The sequence below is a fragment of the Taeniopygia guttata genome, chromosome Z (assembly GCF_048771995.1).
Source record: "Taeniopygia guttata chromosome Z, bTaeGut7.mat, whole genome shotgun sequence".
Classification (NCBI taxonomy): domain Eukaryota; kingdom Metazoa; phylum Chordata; class Aves; order Passeriformes; family Estrildidae; genus Taeniopygia; species Taeniopygia guttata.
In genome coordinates this window covers 10,952,670-10,974,722 of record NC_133063.1, presented here as the reverse complement: position 1 = coordinate 10,974,722, position 22,053 = coordinate 10,952,670, and the positions used below count along the sequence as shown (strand labels likewise).

Sequence of the window (22,053 nt, the reverse complement as noted above, 5' to 3'; positions counted from 1 at the left end):
AATCTGCGGGATCCCTGGCACTGTTCAAGGCCAGGATGGATGGGGGCTGGAGCAACCTGGTTTAGTGGAAGGCACCCCTGCTCATGGCAGTTGGTACTAAAATGATCTTCAAGGTCCCTTTCAACCCAACCCAGTTTATGATTCCACTGCCCTTCCATTCATTCTGGCTTTTTGTGACAAGAGCTTCTGCCATCTTTGTAGACACTGTGCAAGAACTGGAAAATTGCCCTCTAGTTTTTCTTTCTTCACAAGGCATGTTCTCCAGCTCTTTGGTCATATTTATGGTCTTCCTTTGGACCTTCTCCAATCCGTCCTGGTCCTCCTTGAATTGTGGATACCAGAAAGGGAGCACAGTCTGACAAATGCTGATTAGAGTGAGACAATCACTTATTTTTTGCCTACATAAAATATAAGTTAAACAGTGGATTATGGATTTCCAGTTCTACTTAAGCATGTCCTTTGACTCCAATACTTACTGGTTTTTGCCAGATCAGAATTCTCTGCTGGAAAATACAACTCCATTATACAAACAGCATACTGAGTTAAGTGGTAACACCTCTAATAGCATAGGAAAATAGAGGAATCTTATCCATAAAATACAGTAGGCAAAACTGCAGTACTTTATTCTGTAGCAGTGTCTCAAAGTTGGGGGTTAGGTCATCTGAACTCAAGTTTGTTGGTACATAAATTCTATTTTGAGTCACAACAAGACTGTATCTGGTCCAGTGTCTAGCTTCCAATAGCGATTTTCAGCAAGTGTGCTACCAAAGTATTAGAAATTGGACATGTAGAAACTGTCCTTCCCTGATAGGTACTCTTCAGCAGATTTAGTAGCTTCTGTGACTTCTATTACACATATTTTGCAATTACCTACTACACAATGGACAGGAAACCAAAATTTGGAGAATCTATCAACAGCAAGACAGAGTAAGCCCGTTACCTTATTACCATGAAAACTGCCAAAGAACAAAAAAACACTAGAAAAAATGTTATCCAGACATTTCCTTTTATTTGGACACTGAAACAGTTTAATGTACAAATGCTTTGTGTTAGTTGTAAATATTTCCTCTGTTTAAGCAGCATTTACAGCTCTGTACATTTACATGTGGACTTCTCTAGTCATCTTAAGATGCAAGACACTTTTGTGGTAGCAACTTCATAGATCAGTGAATGCCAACACTCCACAACCATGTATAAAATAATAAACTCCAGATGGAGTGACAGAAAGGAGACAGTACGCCATTCTGTGCATTGACTGGGTTCATATTTCAAAAGCGAAAAAAAAATAAAATCAAAGTTATTCAGCCATGAGTCTCTTTCTTTCTTAATATCCTCCTTATGCATTTCACCTCCTATTCAAAAATAATTACTATAATAAACAGAAAAGGTATCTGTAGCTCTTCCTATAAAAACCATGAAACTACAAATTAGCAATTATTTTAAATATTCAAGGAAAATAAATCCTTGTGTAAAATACAAATATAGATATCATGTAGACATGTTTCTTCACGATAAAATATTTTGAAAGTATAAATTCTTTCCAGTCCATCCCAGTCCTCACACATTGTAAAAAATTGGTTTCATCAAGACAATTTCAATAAATGACCAATCTTTTACAGTTAAGACACCCTCTTTCTCAACTATCAGATATTAATAGTCACCTTAAAAAATTAACAAAAATTATTTTTCTTCACTATTTAAAATACTGGATTTATTATCCACTTAGCTGAAACTCTGTTCCAACTATGTGGCAAAGTGAAATAAATAAATTAATTGAAACAAAATTTATTTTCAAAAGATACTTTGAAGTTTGGGATAAGGTCCTTGTGCTTGATTCATCTCACAGTATCCTACTTAATAGGTTTACACTGAACTCCAATCTCATGCCCACATCTGAAGAAATGGATGAAAAAATACCAATTAATCCAAATGTAACTACAAAGCAACTAACACAAATTCGTTAATATATTTATTAGCCAAGAGCACTGGGCAGTTAAGCACCTTACCAGGCTTCTGATTTTTCAAATGTCAGAAGTTTAATCGGAATCACCTGCTGTCTCCCTCACCCCAATCAACATTTTTCCCCAGAGCCACCCATTTCTTCATCTGCTTACCATGACAGAGACAGTTATCAAAAAAGTCAAAATGAAGAGGAGCCAGATATGCTTAAACTGATTAGGGATATCCCTCTCCACCAATTACATTTCATAGGTATTTTAATTTCTTACAGAGACCATGCATGTAACCTGTCAGTAAAACATACATTACAAGAGCACTTCAGCTGCTATCAAGCAAGGTATTCACTTTACTGTGATCTAAATGCTTCTTCCCTATACACTGGTAAACAATAAAAAAGGACAAAGGCAGTTTTACCAATGTTTTAATGGTGGGTACATGGTTGTCAAATGAATCAAATTATCACATCTCTTAGCAACATTTTTGAACTTTTATTTCATCAGAACTACTTAGTCACAGATTTGAAATTGCTAGAAATTTCATTCTGCTTCTACCTTAGATGTCATCACTTTATTTAAACGCAAAAATACTCAACAAACCAAGAACAAAAATAACAACACAATCCATGTATCCAAAAATTATTGCTAGCTCTCTAAGCACAACATAAATTCCACCCCATTTGCAGACAACCAAAAATAAAATGAGAGAATTAAATACAGATTCTGTAACCTATGATTTCAATGCCAATGGTTATTTGCTTACCTTCCCAGGCTTATCTTAACTCCAAAACCATTTAATGTACTGCACTGGAATCAAAGTACCTCATTTTTTCCAAATTTAGACATCAAAGGCTTGACTTCATTCGAATTTGCAGGTTTCAATTATCCAGCCAAAAATGGCTCAAAAGCTCAGAGTAGAGCCATAACATTTAATTTCCATTTCTCGCAGTCTCTGAGGGTCTTCAAGATGACTATCCTGCACTTCAGTTCCAGTCTGTAACATGGGAACCAATCTCATTCTGCACATTTTTTTCTCTTCTAAAATGTTGACTTCTCACTGGCTTTTACTCACAGTCAACAGAGAAAACATAAATGACATTGAAATAGGGATTCCCTTTCACACTGGGATGAAGGTTTTACTACATGGCAAAGATAACGATTTGACTATTTCAAATGTCAAGCAACAACCACAGAAGTGCCCCAACACAACTTTAGGTGTTCTACCTGAAGGTACACAGATGAAAAGTTTTGAAAGGCAGCGTAGAAACAGTCTCTCTAAACTGGAGGCAGAACAGGCTATGCTTACCTAATGCAGAATATTTAACAATATATGGTCGACCATGCTACAAAATCCAATTGTGTAGGTAAAAATCTGAATCAAACATGATTAACTTTTTATTTAACAATGATGTTTCTCAAAAATAGTCCTGTAATCCTTGTAGTAGCAACCAAAAAGGCACATGAGTACAAAACAACTCAACACATATTAGGCAGAATACAAAAATTTCAGACAGGCGTTTCTAAAGCAAAATTGTGAAATAAAAAGCTGTATATTTTTTTTTATAAAAAATACGTAGCTCCTTACCAGTTTCCTGATTGAAGTAAAGTGTCCATGTATGTAACGTCCATCTGTGCTTACCTAAAATCCTGACAGCACAAACTCCAAACATTACTTTCATGTTATTTGTGAATTTTACGTGCACAGATTGACTTGTGTTTCAGTAGTGTATGTACCATCTAAACTCTCAGTAGCTATCTGTGCATCTTCCCTTCTAAGGTATAGATGTTTTTAGATAAAACTAAGCATGTATCATTTTTGTGCTTAAAACTAGTTTGACTAAGATAGTATTTAGCTGCTGTTTCAAAACCTTGTTTCATTTTCCATGTTGCCTATTACTCATCTTCAAGACTGGTACAAAGCTCCCTTATCTGAACATACATACTATACTGGAATAACCTCAGTTTCACAATTCAGAGGTTTGAATTTAGGTATTTTAAAGATAATAGTATGAAAACCTCACCCGTAATATCAAATATGCCTATAATTACACATGGAATACAAAAATTAAATAGTATTTGATATGAATTTACTGTCTGGCCAGGCTTTCTTAAAACCTGGCCGCCAAAAATGGTTAGAGAAAGATATATAAGCAAAAAGAATTGAAGGTCCTCTTTCCTATAATTCAATAATATATGACATAATATAGCACAAAATTCTATCTTAATGTGTTGTCCTTTTGGTAATATTAAGAATGGTGTATTTTCATTTGGAAGGTAAAGAAGGATAATTCTTTGAAATTTATTTGAAGTTCCCACATTCTGAGAAAATTCAACACATTTTACATGGTTTGGGGTGAAGCTGAATGTTTATACACATTTTTGAGAATTTTTAGGGGTTTGAGGAAATAAATTTAAAACTTTTTATACTAACTTATGAAAGAGTCATGAATTCCATAGTGATACGCCATTTTAAGTAATGCAAATTTGGCTGAGTGTGAATTGGAGCAACACTGTGTCATTCACCAACTCCAAAATTGAGTATTCTTCCCCTCACTGCATTTGTATCACTCTAATACAATTTTGGTAGTCAGCTTTCAATGCCATCAGTAGAAGAATCTGGAAGTCACTATACAGTGTAAAACACTTATCCTGATAATGTGGGGAAAGAGGAATCCAGAAACAGCAGTCTAATTCAACACAGACTGTGCAGCTTCCTTAAGAAGTGATGCAGCTTTGTCCAGTTCTTGTTCTGTTTGTTCCACTGTTATCACCACTCGAATACTAGAAAAAGAAAACCAAAACACACAGAGTAAACTTTACTCCTAGCCTTCCGCTGAGAATTGTTTTTACTAATTTCAACACATTAAGATCACTATCTATAGGGAAATTATTATGAATTCAAATTCAGCCAGAAACAAGACACGTGACTAAACAGATGTGATCACACTACTTTTTGTCCCCTCTCTGCTACCCCACCATATACACTGCAGAAATCTGTTATCTTTTTTTACCTACTCAGTAAGAGTAATTTTCCTCATGGAAATACACCTGCTAACAGGCTACATGCCAAGATACAGGTAGTTTTGATACAGTTATTTCATTCAGTACTAGCAACCTGTAACAATCACTGAAAATACACCTCAAAACTGGAGACTCTCCCATTTTTCCAATAACTATGCAATCCAGTCTACTGAATAGAACTCCATTGTTGTATGGAAAAGAGATGGTCACAGCCAAATAAAATCAAGGAACACATTAACTTTCTGCTAACCTGGGTGGAGGAAGACATTTTTCTTCTTTCTCCAGATAGCGAGCCTGTGTTAACGCAATACCACTATTCATGCACTACAAATAAAGAAAATACAGCAAGTCAGCCTGGGAATTTCTGATGGCATATCCTTTTGATTACCAAATATAACTAACTTCTATTAATCTGGTGTCAAGATAAAATGCAAGGTGTTTCCCAAATGGAGGTAATGAAGGATGTGCAAAATCATCTCTTAATTTCAATACAGCTTTAACACATAAGACACTTTAGGGTGCAGCGCCTTCAGTTTTCACCTCCATGTAATCAGGCAACCGTACCAGATTTTTCAGGCAATTAAATAATATTTAAGTATATTTTCAAAGAAATTGACTTCAGATTTTCTTTTCGTAGTGTGACTACTATTGTTTACCTGCCACCTGACATATAAAGATATATCCACCCTCACTTCTTCATGTGGGACAAAAAAGAATGAATGTGTATTGAAGAAGAGAAGAATACTATATATAGAATATGAGATTGTTCACACAGAAAAAAAAGCAAATTCACGGACTCAAAGAAGCAAAAGTTAACCTTAAATGGTTAAAATGCACCTCCAGAACACTCTCCTTATTAACATAAAAGCTGTCTAAGCAACAGCTTTATATGCAGATTTGAGCATTAAAATAGATAACAGGAAATAACTATTTCCTGAAGTAAATAGTCTAATATATATTTTTTAACCCAGAGCTACAGACCTAACTATACACATCAAGAAATGGTTGGAACGTGATCTTGAATAGAGCCATATAATCAGCACAGAAACTAAGTTTCTTGCAGCATTCCTGCAAGATATTTCAACAAGTTACCCAACAAGCCTCCCTACCCTTCCTTCATTATTAACATACAAAGACAATGATATATTTTAATTACTATGGGTACACTTACATAATCCACAACTCTTTTGAGTAACTTCACATCATTTTCTCGAGATCCACAGCTTTCCTCCAACTGTAAGTGCAATGCTGGAGAAAAAGATTCTCCCACTACTTTTAAACCAGAAATCCTAAAACAAATAAAAAGCCTTTGATATACATCCTATTTGAAGACATGTTGAAATTCTAGATAGTAAGTGTTTCTCCTTTCTAGGCGGTGAGAAAAGCTGGATGTTTCACTTTACTGATACTAATGCAGACAAAATATATGTGCATTTCAGTTTGCATTATGTAAAGATAATAAAGTTACCAAGCAAATGTTTTCTAAGGAGTTTCAGTAAGTTTTATAACAATAGTTACTCATAATTTTGCTAAAAGGATTAATAATTCAGAAATTCTTAAAGAATCCTTATGAAGATGTAAGAGAAATGTCTGTTAGGCATGCAATTTGCTGATAATAACCCAGCTAGCTAGGTAAAATCATCTTTTTATCACTTAAGGGATAAGAAAAACAAACGTTTTGCTGGGGGATTTTGCAAGTTTTGTCAAGTTTTATGATTTTAAATTATTTCCTGTAGAAACTCTTTACAGCACCATCTGTCACTTAGTCAGACAGTCCTCTAAACTTAGTTATATAATTGCTCCTACATCTGTATATAGGAACAGTTGTTAACTAGGTTCCTAGAAGTTGATTGCATGACTGACATTTGATTGTCATTGTCCTGACAAATCACACACATTTAGGATCCAGTTATTCCCATCCAAAAATTTGTATTCAATATCCAAGCAAGAACTCTGGTCCCCAAAATTAACAGGTCACATAAACACATATCAATCATGAGGCGTAATTTTGATTTCTGGATATAGATAAGCTAGCCTAATATACATTTTAAGACGATCAGGCTCATTTGATGGTAGTATAATTCCAAAGAAACTAGTATAATCAATCATGCATTAGAAAAACATATGCATGTTTTTAAAAGGTTATTAATTTCTGTAATATGCAACACAAAATTGTTAAGGAAAAAGAATTGTAAAATAAAAGTGCACAGTTACTGCATATTAAATGGTTGTTGAATATCACAGCAATTTCTCAATATTTTTAGTATCAAAACCTGACAGATAAAAAAGCAGTTAGTCAGTATACCTATCTTTTAAAACAGAATAGTATTTTAAAAATTTTAAACCTTACTTTTCAGATAAATTCTAGCAATTTTCTTTGTGCCTCAAGAACAGCAGGTAACTTATTATATTTAACATTCAATTCAAAAATGTAGGGACAATATTGTATTCAAGGTGATTGTGCATTGAGTTGTCTGAAAGAGTATCTGTTAAGCATCATTCCAAATGCTTTTATTTATTTATTTTTATTTTCAAAATGCTTATCAATACTTTGTGTGATATAAGCTATCACATTCTCCTAAGATTTTAATGCGTAAGAATAGCCTCAATAGCCTTAATGTATAATCTCATTTCAAAACCTGTAAAGAATTTTAAAAACTTGGCACTCTAGTAGGGTAACAGAAACAGCTGGAAAAAAAAAATTCTCCTTTAATACATACACAATTGAGTGCACATATCCCAGTCTAAGCATCTGTAAAACCAGAGACAGATTTAGGAAAAAAGAGATTCTTTAAAGTTCACATTATAAAGGCACAGCCAAATAAAAGCCAAAAAGCCCCAAACCGCACACTTACCCTTGTAAAGCTTTGTGAATCCGTTCACATTTAGCCCGCAGAGTCTGAAAAATATCTATACACAAAAAAACCAAAACGAAACAACAGAATAAAGGCTTAGATTTCCTGTTTCTACTTTACCTTTCTCTAAGTTTTCAAATACAGTATTTGGAATCAAACTAAGGTATGTATATCCATTGAATTAATAAGTCTCTTTACTACCCTTCTTAATAGTCCCAATTCCTATTTCTGCCAGGAAATGGCAAGCTTTTAAGTCCTGACAAATGCACTACTTCCCTTTATCTCATTACTCCAGCTGCATATGGAGCTGCTGCTGTTCATGACCATATGGAAGAGATGACAGAAACACTTTGTAATGGGACTGAAATGGCAAGTTCAATTTATAAAAATCCATAAATATATATTGCCATGCAGACACTGCTTGTTGAGCCTTTTCCCAGCTCACTGCAGATTCTTAAAGAGAAAACTGACTCCTGGATTTGCAAACTGTGGCTCTTTTCCTTGGTGAAGGCTAACCCTACACTACACATAACAATCCTTTAACTTACTCTTATATTTTTCTTGATTCTATTTCACTTCAGACAACTGGGCATGGGTTACCCAGTCATTTTTATTTATTTGTCAAAAATTAAATACTTTATCTCTGCAGATGTCTTCCAATCTGTTGATGGAAACGAAGGTTAAAACCAAATTTACACAGTTTCACAATTTGGCCAATTTTGTCCTCACTTGCCTCTCTCCAATTCCTTAAAAAAAGAAATGAAAACAAAAACCAAAAAACTTCTTTCCCAGGTGTTCCAGTGGCTGGGATTTAGCAGTGCTGTGGTCTGGCATCAATTCCCAGCCAGCAAAAAGATTTTTTAAGGCTGGGTTGGCTAGAGCTCCTGGTCGAGGTGTCCCTGCCAACGGCAAGGGTGTTGGAATTACATGATCTTTAAGAGATTTTCTAATTGACTTCTAGCAGAATCTTCTGCCTGCTAACTTTATAGAAATGCCCTGCATCTGGTCCTGCAAATCAAAGGCAGTTTGCACCCTGATCATTCCTGAATGCTCTGAATGCTTCAGGCTCTTGTCTGAATGCTTAACTAGACAAGATAAAAAACCCTAATTATATAGTGCAAGTGGAAGGGAGAGGGTTGCTCTGTCCTGAGGAAATATATTACCATTTGCTTCTATTTAACTTTCTATTCCTTCATTTGTGCTGAAGGAATATGATTTTAAGGAAACGGCAAAGAAGCATATCACTGACCTAAACAGCAAAATAAACATTTCTGATTTGCTTTTCAAAAACCATCTGTGTCCCTCTTAGCCTCAAATAACTTGTTTCTTTTCAGCTGGAAGATAGAAAGGGATGGAAATACTGAAGAAGAAAAGCAGACTGGGAAAAACCATGACAAAAAACACGCATGTAAAATTTATTAGCAAAAAAATAAGAGGACATCAGAGTAAAAAGTTGAGAAATCAAAGTAGAGAGAGGTACAAGTTATTAGTTTGGGGTGAAGAAAGACTGAAGGATAACACTGTCCTGAGTTAAGTACCTGGATTATCCTCCATAATATTCAGAGCCTCAATAGCAGCAGCAGCTAACAAAGGAGGTAGGGAGGCAGAAAAGCAATAGCCTTGACCAGATAATCGCTATGAGAGAAAAGGAAAAAAAAAATTACAATAATGTAGACAATTTTTAAAAGATTAATTCATGTACATATTAAAAATCTTTCCTCCACACCTACAGGTACATGTAAGGATTTAAAAGTAGGTCTCCAACTTAGCTACAATATTTTACAGGAACCAGACAGCACATAATATAAATACAGCATAATCACCTATATCATACTAGCAAATGGATATTAATAATTAACTCTCACATATAAGTAACTAATAGTGCCAGACTATTTATAAAGAGATCTGTCTTACCTGATGGTCAATAATAAAAGATCTTCCACAGCAAAATCCACCAATAGAAGCCAGTGAATTTTCCATGTTTGCACTAATAAGGTCTATATCATCAATCTGTCAGTTAAATTAACAAATTATTAAAATATGCTTCTGATTGCATCAAGACTGTAAATCTATTAAAGATACATCTGGTTTCATATTACCACGACTACTAGAGAAGATCCACCAAACCATGACATAATAAAATGAAAGTACAACTGAAATAATCATTTTAATCAACACAGAAAGGACATTTGAGAAATTGAGATTTATGGACCCGTAAATAAATTGTATATGATCTCTCTCTTCCAAGCATTGCAATGTGAAGAACACAGAGAGATAAAGCAAATTATTTAGATGCTGGTGACAATTCCACAATACAGTCAGGGTGGCAGTGTCCTTTAAGAGTATAAGTAGCCCCACTGTAGTCATTAGGAGATAGAATGTGATAAAAATTAAGCATAAATTTAATTAAAATAGAACATTAGAGGCCCAGTTGTGTTATTTCTCTTGTTAGTTGCAAATATTTTCTTTAGCCAGGCTTCAAAAGATTTTGTCTGTAAATTAATTTAACATAAAAGTCAATTAATTGGAAAGGATTTAACATAGCTAATTAACTGCTATCAGCTAATCAGATAGCAGTTGGCATGTATCACAGTAACACTGTTTCCTTTTCTAAATTAAGCTTCTCTTTTCCATTTTTGCTATTAAGTGAAAACGACAGGACAAAGGGGAAGACAGAATGAGTTTTCTGAATGTGTTTTTTCACTTCCAAGCTGAATACAGACACAGTGAGAATGAAGTGAAAGATGCTCCACACTGGAACACTGGCAAACAAAAAGCACTTCTTCCTTCCCCTCAGCCCAGGAGACTGGTGGTAAGCAGCTGCAAGAATATAATTTTGGATTTCCAAAGTACTCCTCAGCTGTGTAAACACTGTGAAAAGTAGACCTGTGGAAAAATAGTTTGGCTGAATCTGCTGGTAAAGTACTACAATTAACACCTTTGAAAGAACCATCAGAAGTTTTATCTTATTTTTCCCCGCTGGAGTAAAAGGCAAAAGAGCAAAATAGGATGGCTATGTACTGCAAAGATTTTTCTTATTTACTGCAAGACCTCAAATATTTCTGTGCCAGAGTGACTCTTTTAAGTGTAAGTAGCTGGAAAAGACAGTATCCGTTATCTCATGGAGTGTCCAAAAAAGGATAGAATTATTCATTGTAAAAGTTCTTTTGTTATCTTTGTCAGTAAAGATAAGGACTGCTAAAAAATACTATTATCTAAATATATCTATTTTTTTAAAACACCTGTATTTAAATGTTTACTGTACACTGCAAAACTATTTGTTAATAGCACAGGTATTAGGAAACAATTGCACAACTTGCTTCTGTACAAATCTCTCATCACAACAAAAAAGTACATACATTTATTCCAAAGTGCTCAGTAATTCCTCTTCCGTGTTGTCCAAGGACTCCAAAGGAAAGGCTCTCCTCCAAAAATATTCTAACTTTGTATTTATACTTCAATTTTATCTAAAACAAAGAAAATTTCATAAACACAAGTCAGAATTTGGTGACAAAATGCATGGGGGAGATAAGGTAAAGAAAGACAAGGACAGCATTCTGAATACTGAATACTGCATAAAAGTCAGTTCTAGAGTTCTGTTCTGTCATTATGACATTCTAAAAGCCTTCAAAATTTCTCCACCATGTAATACTAAAACAAATGTTATAAATGTTCATATATTAAAAAACCTCTTTTTTTTTAACAGATTCTCAGGTATGTTCAAGACAATGCATTTTAACACTATTTCTTCCATCATCTACAAGAATAGAGCCTGCATAAAAAGCTATTTTATGCTGAATAGCAAATATTTTCCTTGGAGTTACTATTTCTGAAATTTCTAGGAAGGTTTCTTTGAAACTTTTTTTCTTTTTTTTTTTTAGACATAACCTATTTTAACTATCAAGTATCATACAGTGTAGCCGAAAATACACTGTATTTTACAGGATAAAAATTAAGACCACAGCCAGACATTATTTTTAAGTCTCAATAGCTTCAGAATCCTTATCAGAAGTTTCCAAACAAGGCTAAGGTTTGGAATCACCATTCCATGAACATGTGAGAAAGCAGGGAACTTTTCTATGTGGGCAACACTATTATTTCATTAGCCACATGCTTTCATATGCAATTCAAAAGGCAAACTAAAACCACTTACCAACTCTGGAAGAGGACAAATGTCTCCTCTGTTCATATACAATCCTTCCACTACAATAAACCTTCGAGTTACACGGGCCTTGCGAGGATTCTTCAGGGAAAGATATGGTTTTAGTCTATATTAATTGCTACTGAACAAGCAAAGCTCAATATTTTTTTTTTTATAGGGAAGATTTTTCTGAAGTGAATGGCCACTTTTTCAAACAAGCTGTTACTTAAGTTTAAACCTAGTATTTTTCATCTGTAACAAAAGTTGAAATTACTCACTGGTCTACTTTTGTCTTTTATTTTATTTATTGTGTAAAAATTTCAAAGCATTTGACTTCTACACATGATTTAAGAGGCCTTGTTTTGCAACAAATCATAACCAATCCATTTGAACTTTATGAATAAAATTCAACCAATGTAACTACAGAACAAATACTACAAATCTTGATGTCTATTATACTCATCATTATTCTCAGCATTTAGAAGACTTTTCAACAAGTGTTTTGAGCGCCAGGATTCACAATGCAGCACAAACCTCTTACAAATAGTGCCTTTGTAAAACACAATGCAAAAGTATTCATAACACTCATGTTACAAAGTCCTTGTCTGATCTCTGGATACAATACAGACCATTAAAATATCTTTTACTTGTTTCTGCTAAATTTCAACTGGTATAATTTCAGTTTTGCTGTTTTAAAATGCCATTCCTCTGTTATTTCCTTTGAACCTTATTGATATTGTTGGATCAAGGATATTTGGTCACACTTCTTTCATTTTTAAGTTCTTGTAAAAAGATTCAGAAACATCTATTTAATTTTCTATGTGGTAGGTACCAAACTAGTCACAGTAAACTCTTCAGGCTTTACCAACTCTAAAGATATGACCTACCCTTTTCTAGTCAGTATGTCTTAGTTATACACACATGGTCTGTATTAAGCTCATGCCCACCAATTATATGTTCACATTCAGCTAATTACAGTAAGAAACTTTAACCATGGAGCTAACTCAAAGCACTCTGCTCTAACAAACCAAATGTGTTACACAAATTAGTCTGAAAACCACATCTAAAAACTCATGTAAAGATTATCTGACAAAATGTATTTTCCATGAAGGTACATTAACTAGTATGTTATCTATAAATCTGCTATTAATCAGATCCGTTACTGATTTACACTGATGTTAAGCTGATTGACAGTTTATCTACTTTACTTTTTCTAGGTCTTATCACACTTTCAATTGTCTGTAACTTGCCAGCATTCTGCAAACAAGCCATATAGTCATGATAGCTACTCAGTTAATTCTTTTAAAACTCATTTAATGAAGTTAATCTGCACTTTCCTATCCTGATCTCAGTAACTGCTTTTGGACATTCTTTTGCATTACTATCAGAATGAGAAGCAAGCCATCAAACTAACTCAAATTTTTCACAAGAGAGAACATCTTAAGAGTTGAATGCACAATAGGGGAAGACTGAGAAAAAATCAACCCTATTGATTCTATAAAGGACTAGGCATTTTTGTGCTGATTTTATAGTGTGGCATTCAAAGGGATAGTAAACTTGTATGATGTATTAGGTAAATACAGTTACATAAATTTCTCAGATACTAAAAAAAAAAAGCTCTTTAATAGTTTTTAAAGAAAAGAAAAACATTATCTCATGTCAGTCATCTGCCTGTAAAGATATTCCCTGCTACTAATGTCTGTGAGCTCAGTTCTAAGGGTTAAGAAGACAAATGCAACTAAATAAATACTTAAAAAAAAAATCTTAATTAAATAAGCAACATTAACTGCTAAATAGAGACTTACAAAAACCAACTAGCTGCCTTTAAGCACTGCATCCATTCAATTACACGACTCAGTAAAAAAATGTGGGGGAGGTGGTACAAAAGAGTACAAATATTTCTTCAAAGGAATGGTACCTTTTGATCTTCGGTCTCTTGTTCTTTCAACAGTCGTTCAAGGTCAGCCATATCATTATGCTTAAATAACCTGATGTTACTACGAGATGCTTGTAATCCCTTCTGAATAGCAAAGCAGGCAGCTTCATCTCTGTAAATATAGCAAACTCTTCTAAGTTTGTTAAACATGGTGCAGTTATTCAAAGAAAGCTGGCTATTAGGCCTTGTCTTTTTTTGAGCAGATATTTGTACTCAGGTGTAGAAATAACCAGATGTTTTAAAGCACTGTATATTTTATTGACATTTTGAAAACTCATTTCAAAGCTTCTCAATTTTTTATGAATTACAGACACTAAAAGCAAGCTAGTATGTTTCTTTTTTTTTTTTTTTTTAAACCTACACTTATCATCACTCATCAGACAGCAGTTTCAGCACAGCATTCCATGGACTAGGTAGAATACCATAGTAATCATCCGAGAAACCTCTCGCTTCTTTGCTCTGGGTCTTAGAAAAGAAGTGCAAAGATGTGCCTGCAACATTAACTGTAGTTCTCCAAATACTAAAAAACTTCCATTTTAATATCCTTTGAGAAATAATATCTCCACATCCAAGGAACTAGTCCCCATTTTTAAATTTTCAAATTTCCGACAATGCTGGGGTGTGCAATTTCACAGCTGCTAAGGTCAATTAATCTTGTGTAAGTGGCAACTAAACCAAACCTGCATATGCTAAATGCAGTAATTTCAAGTGCTTTCAAATACAGTTAGATATTTTGTTAATGAGAAGCTGAAACAGTATGATAACACTAAATCTAGGGTACACTGGCATCCTTGAGTAGTTGTGTGCACAATCCTGGGCATTTGTCTCAAAAACCCTGATCCAGAAGACAATGAAAGACAATCAAAAAACATGATTGAATTATGAAAGAACTTCTGTAAAGAGGTCAAATAGGCAGCAAGCCTTGCACTTAGAAAAGAAAGCACCAAAGAGAGATTTTGGCAGACAAATACAAAAGTACCATTGTGTTGTAACTACAGCAGGCAGCTGAGCCCCACATTGACACTCATTCCCTACTCCCAAGGGAAAATGTATAGGGAAAATCCCTGTCTAAAAGTCAAAAGCATTGATAGAAATTAGTAGGTATTATATTTGAAACAGGTCTTTCTTCATATTTTTCATAAAATTTTCAAGTTAACCATTTGCATGTCATAGAAACACTGAGTATATTAAAGATCTAAGGTACTGAATGAATCAGAAGACAAAATCCATCAATTCTTACTAAGTCCAAACCCTCTTCTTTGGCACAGTAAATTGAGCTTTGTTACATTGCTTCTCCTAGCTATTGAATCTTCCCTAGACAAATCATGACTGGCTATTCTTAGGTACCAGATACTAGGCCTGCCAAATCATTTATTTGCTTCTGCACAGCTATTATTCTGTAATTTTAAGATATACCAATATTTAACAAACTATTCTGTTGCAAATAGACATGAGGGGAACAACTCTCCTGGAAGAAAGGTGAAAAGCCAGCAGTAGACAGGAGAAAAGAAAGTATAACTGTATAATTTAAGAAGAAAATTAATTATTAGAATTACGTTAGTATTTGAATGCACAAGTTATTTTGCTTTTTTTTGCAGCTGAGTGCCCACATCTGAGCTTTCACAATGAAAACAATAACTGATTTGTAATATTTGGCACAGAAAAAATATTTGAACTTTGTACTACAAAATGTACTGCTTGATCAAAACCAGCAATATTTCAAAATGTTCAACAATATGTTTAAAAATCATTAAAAATAAGAAGAAAGCAATTAGAAAACAATACTTACACAAACACAATGTCCCCTCTCTTTGAATATGCAGGGATAGCACTGGCAATTGTTGCAAATCCATATGAGTATATAATAGCTTCCTCTGTCCTCATAAATTTTGCTAGACGTTCTTCTAATTCTAAGTGCACATCTATTTGAGAGAAAAATCAAAAATACAGATAGCTTGTTTTTATATCCAAAAAATCTATCATTACTTATAGAAATCATCTAATTGAAGCAAACAGAACGTTTACTTGGAAGAATAATATTAAAACAAGTAACTTCCCAAAACCCAGTTTCAACCAATCTAGCTTCACTTAAACTGACAAATAACTTGTGATTAATCACAATTTTTAACAGATCTGAAAATATTTATGCAACATGATTCTCTAATGTTCTTACACCAAAGTTGTTAAAACCTACTTGTGATTAGACCAAAAATGATGCAGCACTCTTGGACTGCAACTGGTGAGCACAGTTACCACAGTCAGAAAACAAATTATATAATTTACAGCAATTAATGTGGTCCTGTTGGCAGATAATCAGTCCTTCCAAACTGATGCTTCCCCTACGCAAGCATAGCTATCATTATATCAGAACACTGCTCTTGTCAGACAAGTCATAAATGATCTCCTGAACACACTCTAGCCCATTGAGAAGGTCACACCTCCGAGCCAGAGATTATTCACCCTTAAGATATATTGACCTAATCAAACATACAGCATTTCCCAAATCTATTTGTTCAGAGTGACCCATGTCAAAAGTCAATATACTAAAAATTGTAATACCACATGGTGAGTGGATTGTTGCTGCAGAAAGGTATCCACAATATTAAGTATTCTGCCTAAGCAAAGTAACCTCTATCAGACAAAATGTTATTTTGATTGTCTAACACTCTTGCCACTATCTGCTTCTGCTAGCAATAGACAGATAATTATGCCTTTTGTCAACTGGAAACAAGCAGAGATCATTACTGTGTGATTTGAAAGACTACCAGTGGCCAAGTGGTAACTTTATGCAATTACTGGAAGTTCACTGACACTAAAATCAAATAAAGCAACATCAGTTATATGTAAAGTTTTTTCCAGTAGTCTGTGGGGCATGGTTATGGCAGTGCTGCTCTTTCTGATCAGACACCAACAGAAAGGGTGCAGAAAGGAAGGATATCATATAAACCCCAACTTTGCCATACTAAACATAGCTAGCATAATCTTTCCCCAAAAGGACATAGCCATCTGACATATTAATAAAAGCAAAGGGTATTTATTCAAACAACAGCCCCCAGTCACAGAAAAGAGCAATTCTATCCATAGCACACAAAATATAAATCCTCAACAATCCTTTCCTGATGTTTACCTGGGCATTAAAAAATAGATCAGAAAGAAAATGGTTTTCCCACTACTTTTAAATGAAAACAGTTAATCATTCATTATTTGGAACTTTATTTGCACCCTATTATTTTAATCCACCTGCACTAGATACACCAAATGTTCAGGGATATCTAGAATAGCCCTTCCTCTCCAAAGACTTCAGAAGGGAGGATACTGACTGGAATTCTCAACTATTTACGACTGAGATTGCAAATAGTCTATTTCCAGAATATTTGTGTCTTTTTCTTATGTCACTGCTACATGGACTTCAGAATCAATAAAGAATCCTCAACCAGGCTTCCAAAAAGGTGGGATGAACTTTGATTTACTGAACAAAAAGCCCAACAAAGATCAGCAGTAACAAAATTCTAAAAAACAGACTGGCCACATAGCATTTAAAATATGCAATATAAACAACATTTAGTCCAAAATATTTCTTTTTGAAGCCTCATCAGTAGAGAATAAAAAATTAGGGGAAATAAGAACTGAACTACTATTTTTGAGTGATCAGCTATTGATACCTAATGAAGAAAAATGTTTTGAGTGACCACTTACACAATTTAACTGAAAAGCATGACAAAACCATCACTGCTCATAATCACAAACTGCCTCCTTCTCACTGAGCCTTACTAAGGAACAACCACCATTACACTAAGCAAGGTCTAGGTAAAAAACAGTGGGCAAAACAAGTAGTGTCAGGAAGGGCAGCTAACAAACATATTCAGGTTTGTGCTATGGAAAAAAGTTTTGTAAGCCTAAGTAAATTTTGCCAAGGGCAAGAACATGTAAGTTCCAAATGACATACACTTGGCATATATTACATAGGAGTATGAATGCTTTGTTTAACCATGAGGTTGAAAAGGGCTAAGACAATATTAAGGTTTCATTGTGATAAAATCCAAATACTATCTGACTCTCCTTTTATTGCAATTATTTGCTTTTAGCTTGGTTACTCCACTTGGAATAGCTGAGCTTAAATGAAACTGCAAACACCGCCTGAAGTACATTTGCACAGAGGGAGACAACACTGGAACAGTTTTCTATGCAATTATGAAATGTTAATAAAGCTAATATTGTTAAAAACTGGTATGAAATGCCTGTTTAATGCCTAGTATATGCTCGCATGGAAGTCAAAAACCGAAGAAATGAGAATTATGGGGAAAATACCCACAAATATTCAGGTATATGTAAGTATACAAATATTTCATGCTCATTATAGGATAAAGGCACAGATACATATTTCAGGGATACAGAACAAAATAAAAAATGCCTTGACTCACTAAATCTATTCATTATCTTCAAAGTGGCATAGATACAAAGAACCAAATCTCCATTCAAAATAAATTATAACACAGTATCTACATTTCAAATAGAGATCTCTAATATTGATATGAAATATCAGCTCCTAAGAGGGGATAAATCTAAGCAGTAATAATCAACAACCATCAGTTAAATTCCACATAGGAATGTAAGAGGAAACTGTGTATAGTTTGCACAGAACATGATCCATTTATCAAAGTTCCAGTACATGAAAAATTGTGTGAAATGTTTAAGGCACACAATGATGCAAAAAGTGTTTCTTCTCATAGACTCATAATCCCTCCACACTCAAATCTTCAAAGTCAGGTGAAAACAGGAAGGCAATTTCAGATTGAACAAGTAGAGCAGAAGTCTGCCTACCATTTAAAATGAAGTCTCCATTATTTTATGTGTAGAAGATGATACCTCAAATGCGTGAGTATAATATCACTTCTTCTCTACTGCTGTCAAGTACCAATGCCACAGATTACATGCCTTATAGAAAAACTTCAGGAGACAATGAATAGCAAAAGCTATAGTTTACATCTTAGGAATAGCCCTTCAAAGAGGGCAGGAAACAACCCAAAGATTCTGTCTTTTTCCAATAATTGCTAGAAGCAAAACAAGTGAAAGACTTCACAAAATTTAAAATCAGCTTGGATTCAAAATCTTATTATTATTCCACAGGTTTTTTGAGCACTTCACTGTTTTGAAGGGAAGGGAAAAGCCTATATGAATTCCAACAGACCACTGCTGAACTGTGATCACGGAGGGAATCTAGTTTCCTATAAACTCCCTCTGTACTAATCAGTGGGCCACCAGTAAATTAATTAGAAACAAATTGTGGTTCTAAGCTAATGAACAATTTCTAAGATTGATATCAAGATTCAAACTTGTTCTGATAGATAGACATATCAAATCAAATTAGGTATAGCAACTAAAGGATCACTTATGGAACTAGCTTGATTAACCAAGAAAAGCTCACGGTTGTCTCAAATTCAAGTCAAGGCTACAGGAAGCTAACTCTATGAAATAATTTGAGTACAGATCCTCTCTGAATTCCATCATCTCTGGGGAGATACTGGAAAGTTCACAAAATGAGTTGATGGTTTTAGCCTGTAACTATGCAGCTATTCATGTATAACTCTTTGGCTTCCATTGAATATTTCAAAATATAAATGCCTGTGAAGAACTATGTCCAGAACCCAATATTTAAGTACTTACTACTTCTTAAAAAGAATGAAAAAAACCAAACCCTTACCTTAGTAACACCTGCCCAGGTAATAAGATCTCTCAATTACAACATTAAAGTTATCAGTAGTGGAAGACTTCATTCTGGCTACAGCATCAGTAGTTCCATCAGCTATCACAGAAATCAGACTGCCCCCTCGTGGTGCCCGTAGAATGTTTAATTTACATTTACACTTCAGTCACCGCGAATTATTGAAATCTAATATGTTTATTTTCTCTTTCTACTACAGTTACCAGAAATACAACAGATAATAAACTTTGCAATTCTTTTCAAAGACCAGCATTAGAAAGAGTAAGAAATGAGATAAAATAAAAAGAAACAAAGCCAGAAAGAATAAATGCTACTAATCCTCAACAACTACAGTAAAATGTGCATTAGAAGATAACTGTTCTTCAGAGCAATACAAACAACGTTTTGCTTATATATTGGACTATTTTGGCTGGCTTACCAAACTAGTCTAAACATCTTTAAAGGCAGATCAAAGGAAGTTACTCACCAAAAGTACCATAGAATCCTCTGGGCCCACAAGTGCCAACACCGTATTTCTTCAGAGAAGACTGGGCTGCACTCTTTAATAGGAAAGAATTACGTGAAATATTTCTGCGTTAGCTCTCCTATACACTTCACACTGATAATTTTACACCAATGTACACATATGACTTTTTGTATCGTGAAAGATGACCTGCTTCATAGAAAGTATAATAATGTACTGAATTATATAACTAATTTCACCTCGAAACTACTTTAGACAACTGTTTAAGCATCACTCAATTTATTCTAATATTTAAGGACATTAAATACTAATCCAACTTGAGTATCAACTAGATGTGCAGTAAATACACCAGATTAAACTTCAGTAAAAATACAAACCTGACCAGCACAACATTACGAGACTTATAATCTTACTTTCTGCTTTCACAGTATAGGTTATTGATGAAGTTCATGCTTTCTGTATTCTTTATCCCAACATAACATACAAAGTAAGAGGAATAATCACACAAATAGAATAACTGGAAGAACTCACCTTAACTTTTTCATTATTCAAAAGTCCAAGGAAGTTAAATGACGCAAAGTTTATGCATTCCTTTCCATTAACAGTGATTATATGGGTAGGAGGACTGAAAAACAATTGTAGACATTGTTATGAATGAAGAGTTGTCATTTTCATAAGCAATTAATACAGGAGTTCTGTTTTGCAACAATAGAAGGCACACAAGTTTTTCAAGATTCCTTCTTTCTACTACTTCTTGCAGTTGCCAATCAGTACTTAAATTCAATCTCAAGTCACAAATATACTCAACAAAACCTATATTCCTATAATTTAATAAAGAAACTGCAACTAGCTTCATGAGATATTTAATGATTTCTTGTTGAAAACTTAATTCATAGAAAGATGATCCCGGAAGAGACATGTAAAACTTCTCTTTTAAAAGCAAAGTGATATGTATTTTCAAGAAGTACTAAAAATGAAAAGGATACCTCATTGCTCTTACTTCCAAATGAAAAATTAATTCCAAATCAATGTTTTTGTCATAAAGCAACCCCAGAATACCTATCGTCTACTGATATGGCTATTGAAATACAGGTAGTGGCTGTAAGTGGATGAAAATATTGTATTAGTTATCATCTCAAGTTTTCAACTCAGTTTAATCTGTACTGTTTTGAGTAATTTATATAATCAGGAAACAGAGAAAATCTGAACACACATACTACTAGCAAATGAACAAGAGTATAATATACATGAAGCAAAGGGCAAAAATTTTTTGCCCTTAAAAATTGTGATACAGGTAAACAAAAAACAACCGACAAAAAACTGGAATAGGTAAAATATTATCCCTTTAAAAATACAAGCATCATATCTGTATACCGTGTTTTATAAGCAAACCTGTTTTGACAATTATATATATCGATACAGTAAGTTCAAAAATTTCCATTAATCACTTGGAGTGTTAAGTCTCAAAATTAAGCCAAATACAAAACCCTATTTCTGTATCTGCTGCCAAATATTAGAGAAGAGATTCTACAGTATTCCTCAGACACAATAATTTCCACAGTAATTTCCATGTGTAAAACTAGCACTGGACAATTTTCTTCATCAAAATGAAACAGGGCTGCCCAGACGTCAAAAATGCCTGTATACAGCTGTTCCAAATCTGGTGGCTGACAATATTTCAATGGGTACATTTGGCATTCAAAGCAAATAACTTTTAAGTCCAAGCTATTCACTGCAAGTAAAGAAAAACTCTAAACTGCCTGAACTTCACTTAAAAAAACCTCAATGATCTTGTATTGTATCTATTCACTTGAGAAATTTCAGCACATGTTGCTTCAACTAAACAATTGCAAAAGTTTACTTAACAATTTTGTAAAGCTTTCTACTAACACAGTGCATGAGCATCTTTTAAAGGTTGAATCTGTCCCCACAAAGGAGCTGTCCTCCATTACTGCAGTGC

The 22,053-nt window shown here is 34.1% G+C and overlaps 1 protein-coding gene across 2 annotated transcripts in view; it reads right to left on the bottom strand.

The window, feature by feature from the left end:
- Positions 1-987: 987 nt before the first annotated feature.
- The window catches only part of SPTLC1 (serine palmitoyltransferase long chain base subunit 1), a 34,821-nt gene continuing 13,755 nt past the window's right edge, over positions 988-22,053 (bottom strand). The window contains exons 4-15 of one of the 2 annotated variants that reach the window (XM_002189705.7): positions 20,625-20,718; positions 20,097-20,169; positions 15,698-15,830; positions 13,891-14,020; positions 11,985-12,074; positions 11,191-11,298; positions 9,746-9,841; positions 9,370-9,466; positions 7,832-7,886; positions 6,148-6,265; positions 5,227-5,300; positions 988-4,736 (exon numbers count right to left, since the gene is read on the bottom strand). In XM_002189705.7, the coding sequence (XP_002189741.2) occupies positions 4,643-4,736; positions 5,227-5,300; positions 6,148-6,265; positions 7,832-7,886; positions 9,370-9,466; positions 9,746-9,841; positions 11,191-11,298; positions 11,985-12,074; positions 13,891-14,020; positions 15,698-15,830; positions 20,097-20,169; positions 20,625-20,718 (1,162 nt within the window). In that variant the 3' untranslated portion in view covers positions 988-4,642. The remainder of the gene's footprint in view (positions 4,737-5,226; positions 5,301-6,147; positions 6,266-7,831; positions 7,887-9,369; positions 9,467-9,745; positions 9,842-11,190; positions 11,299-11,984; positions 12,075-13,890; positions 14,021-15,697; positions 15,831-20,096; positions 20,170-20,624; positions 20,719-22,053) is intronic. The other variant, XM_072921829.1, reaches the window with a different exon arrangement.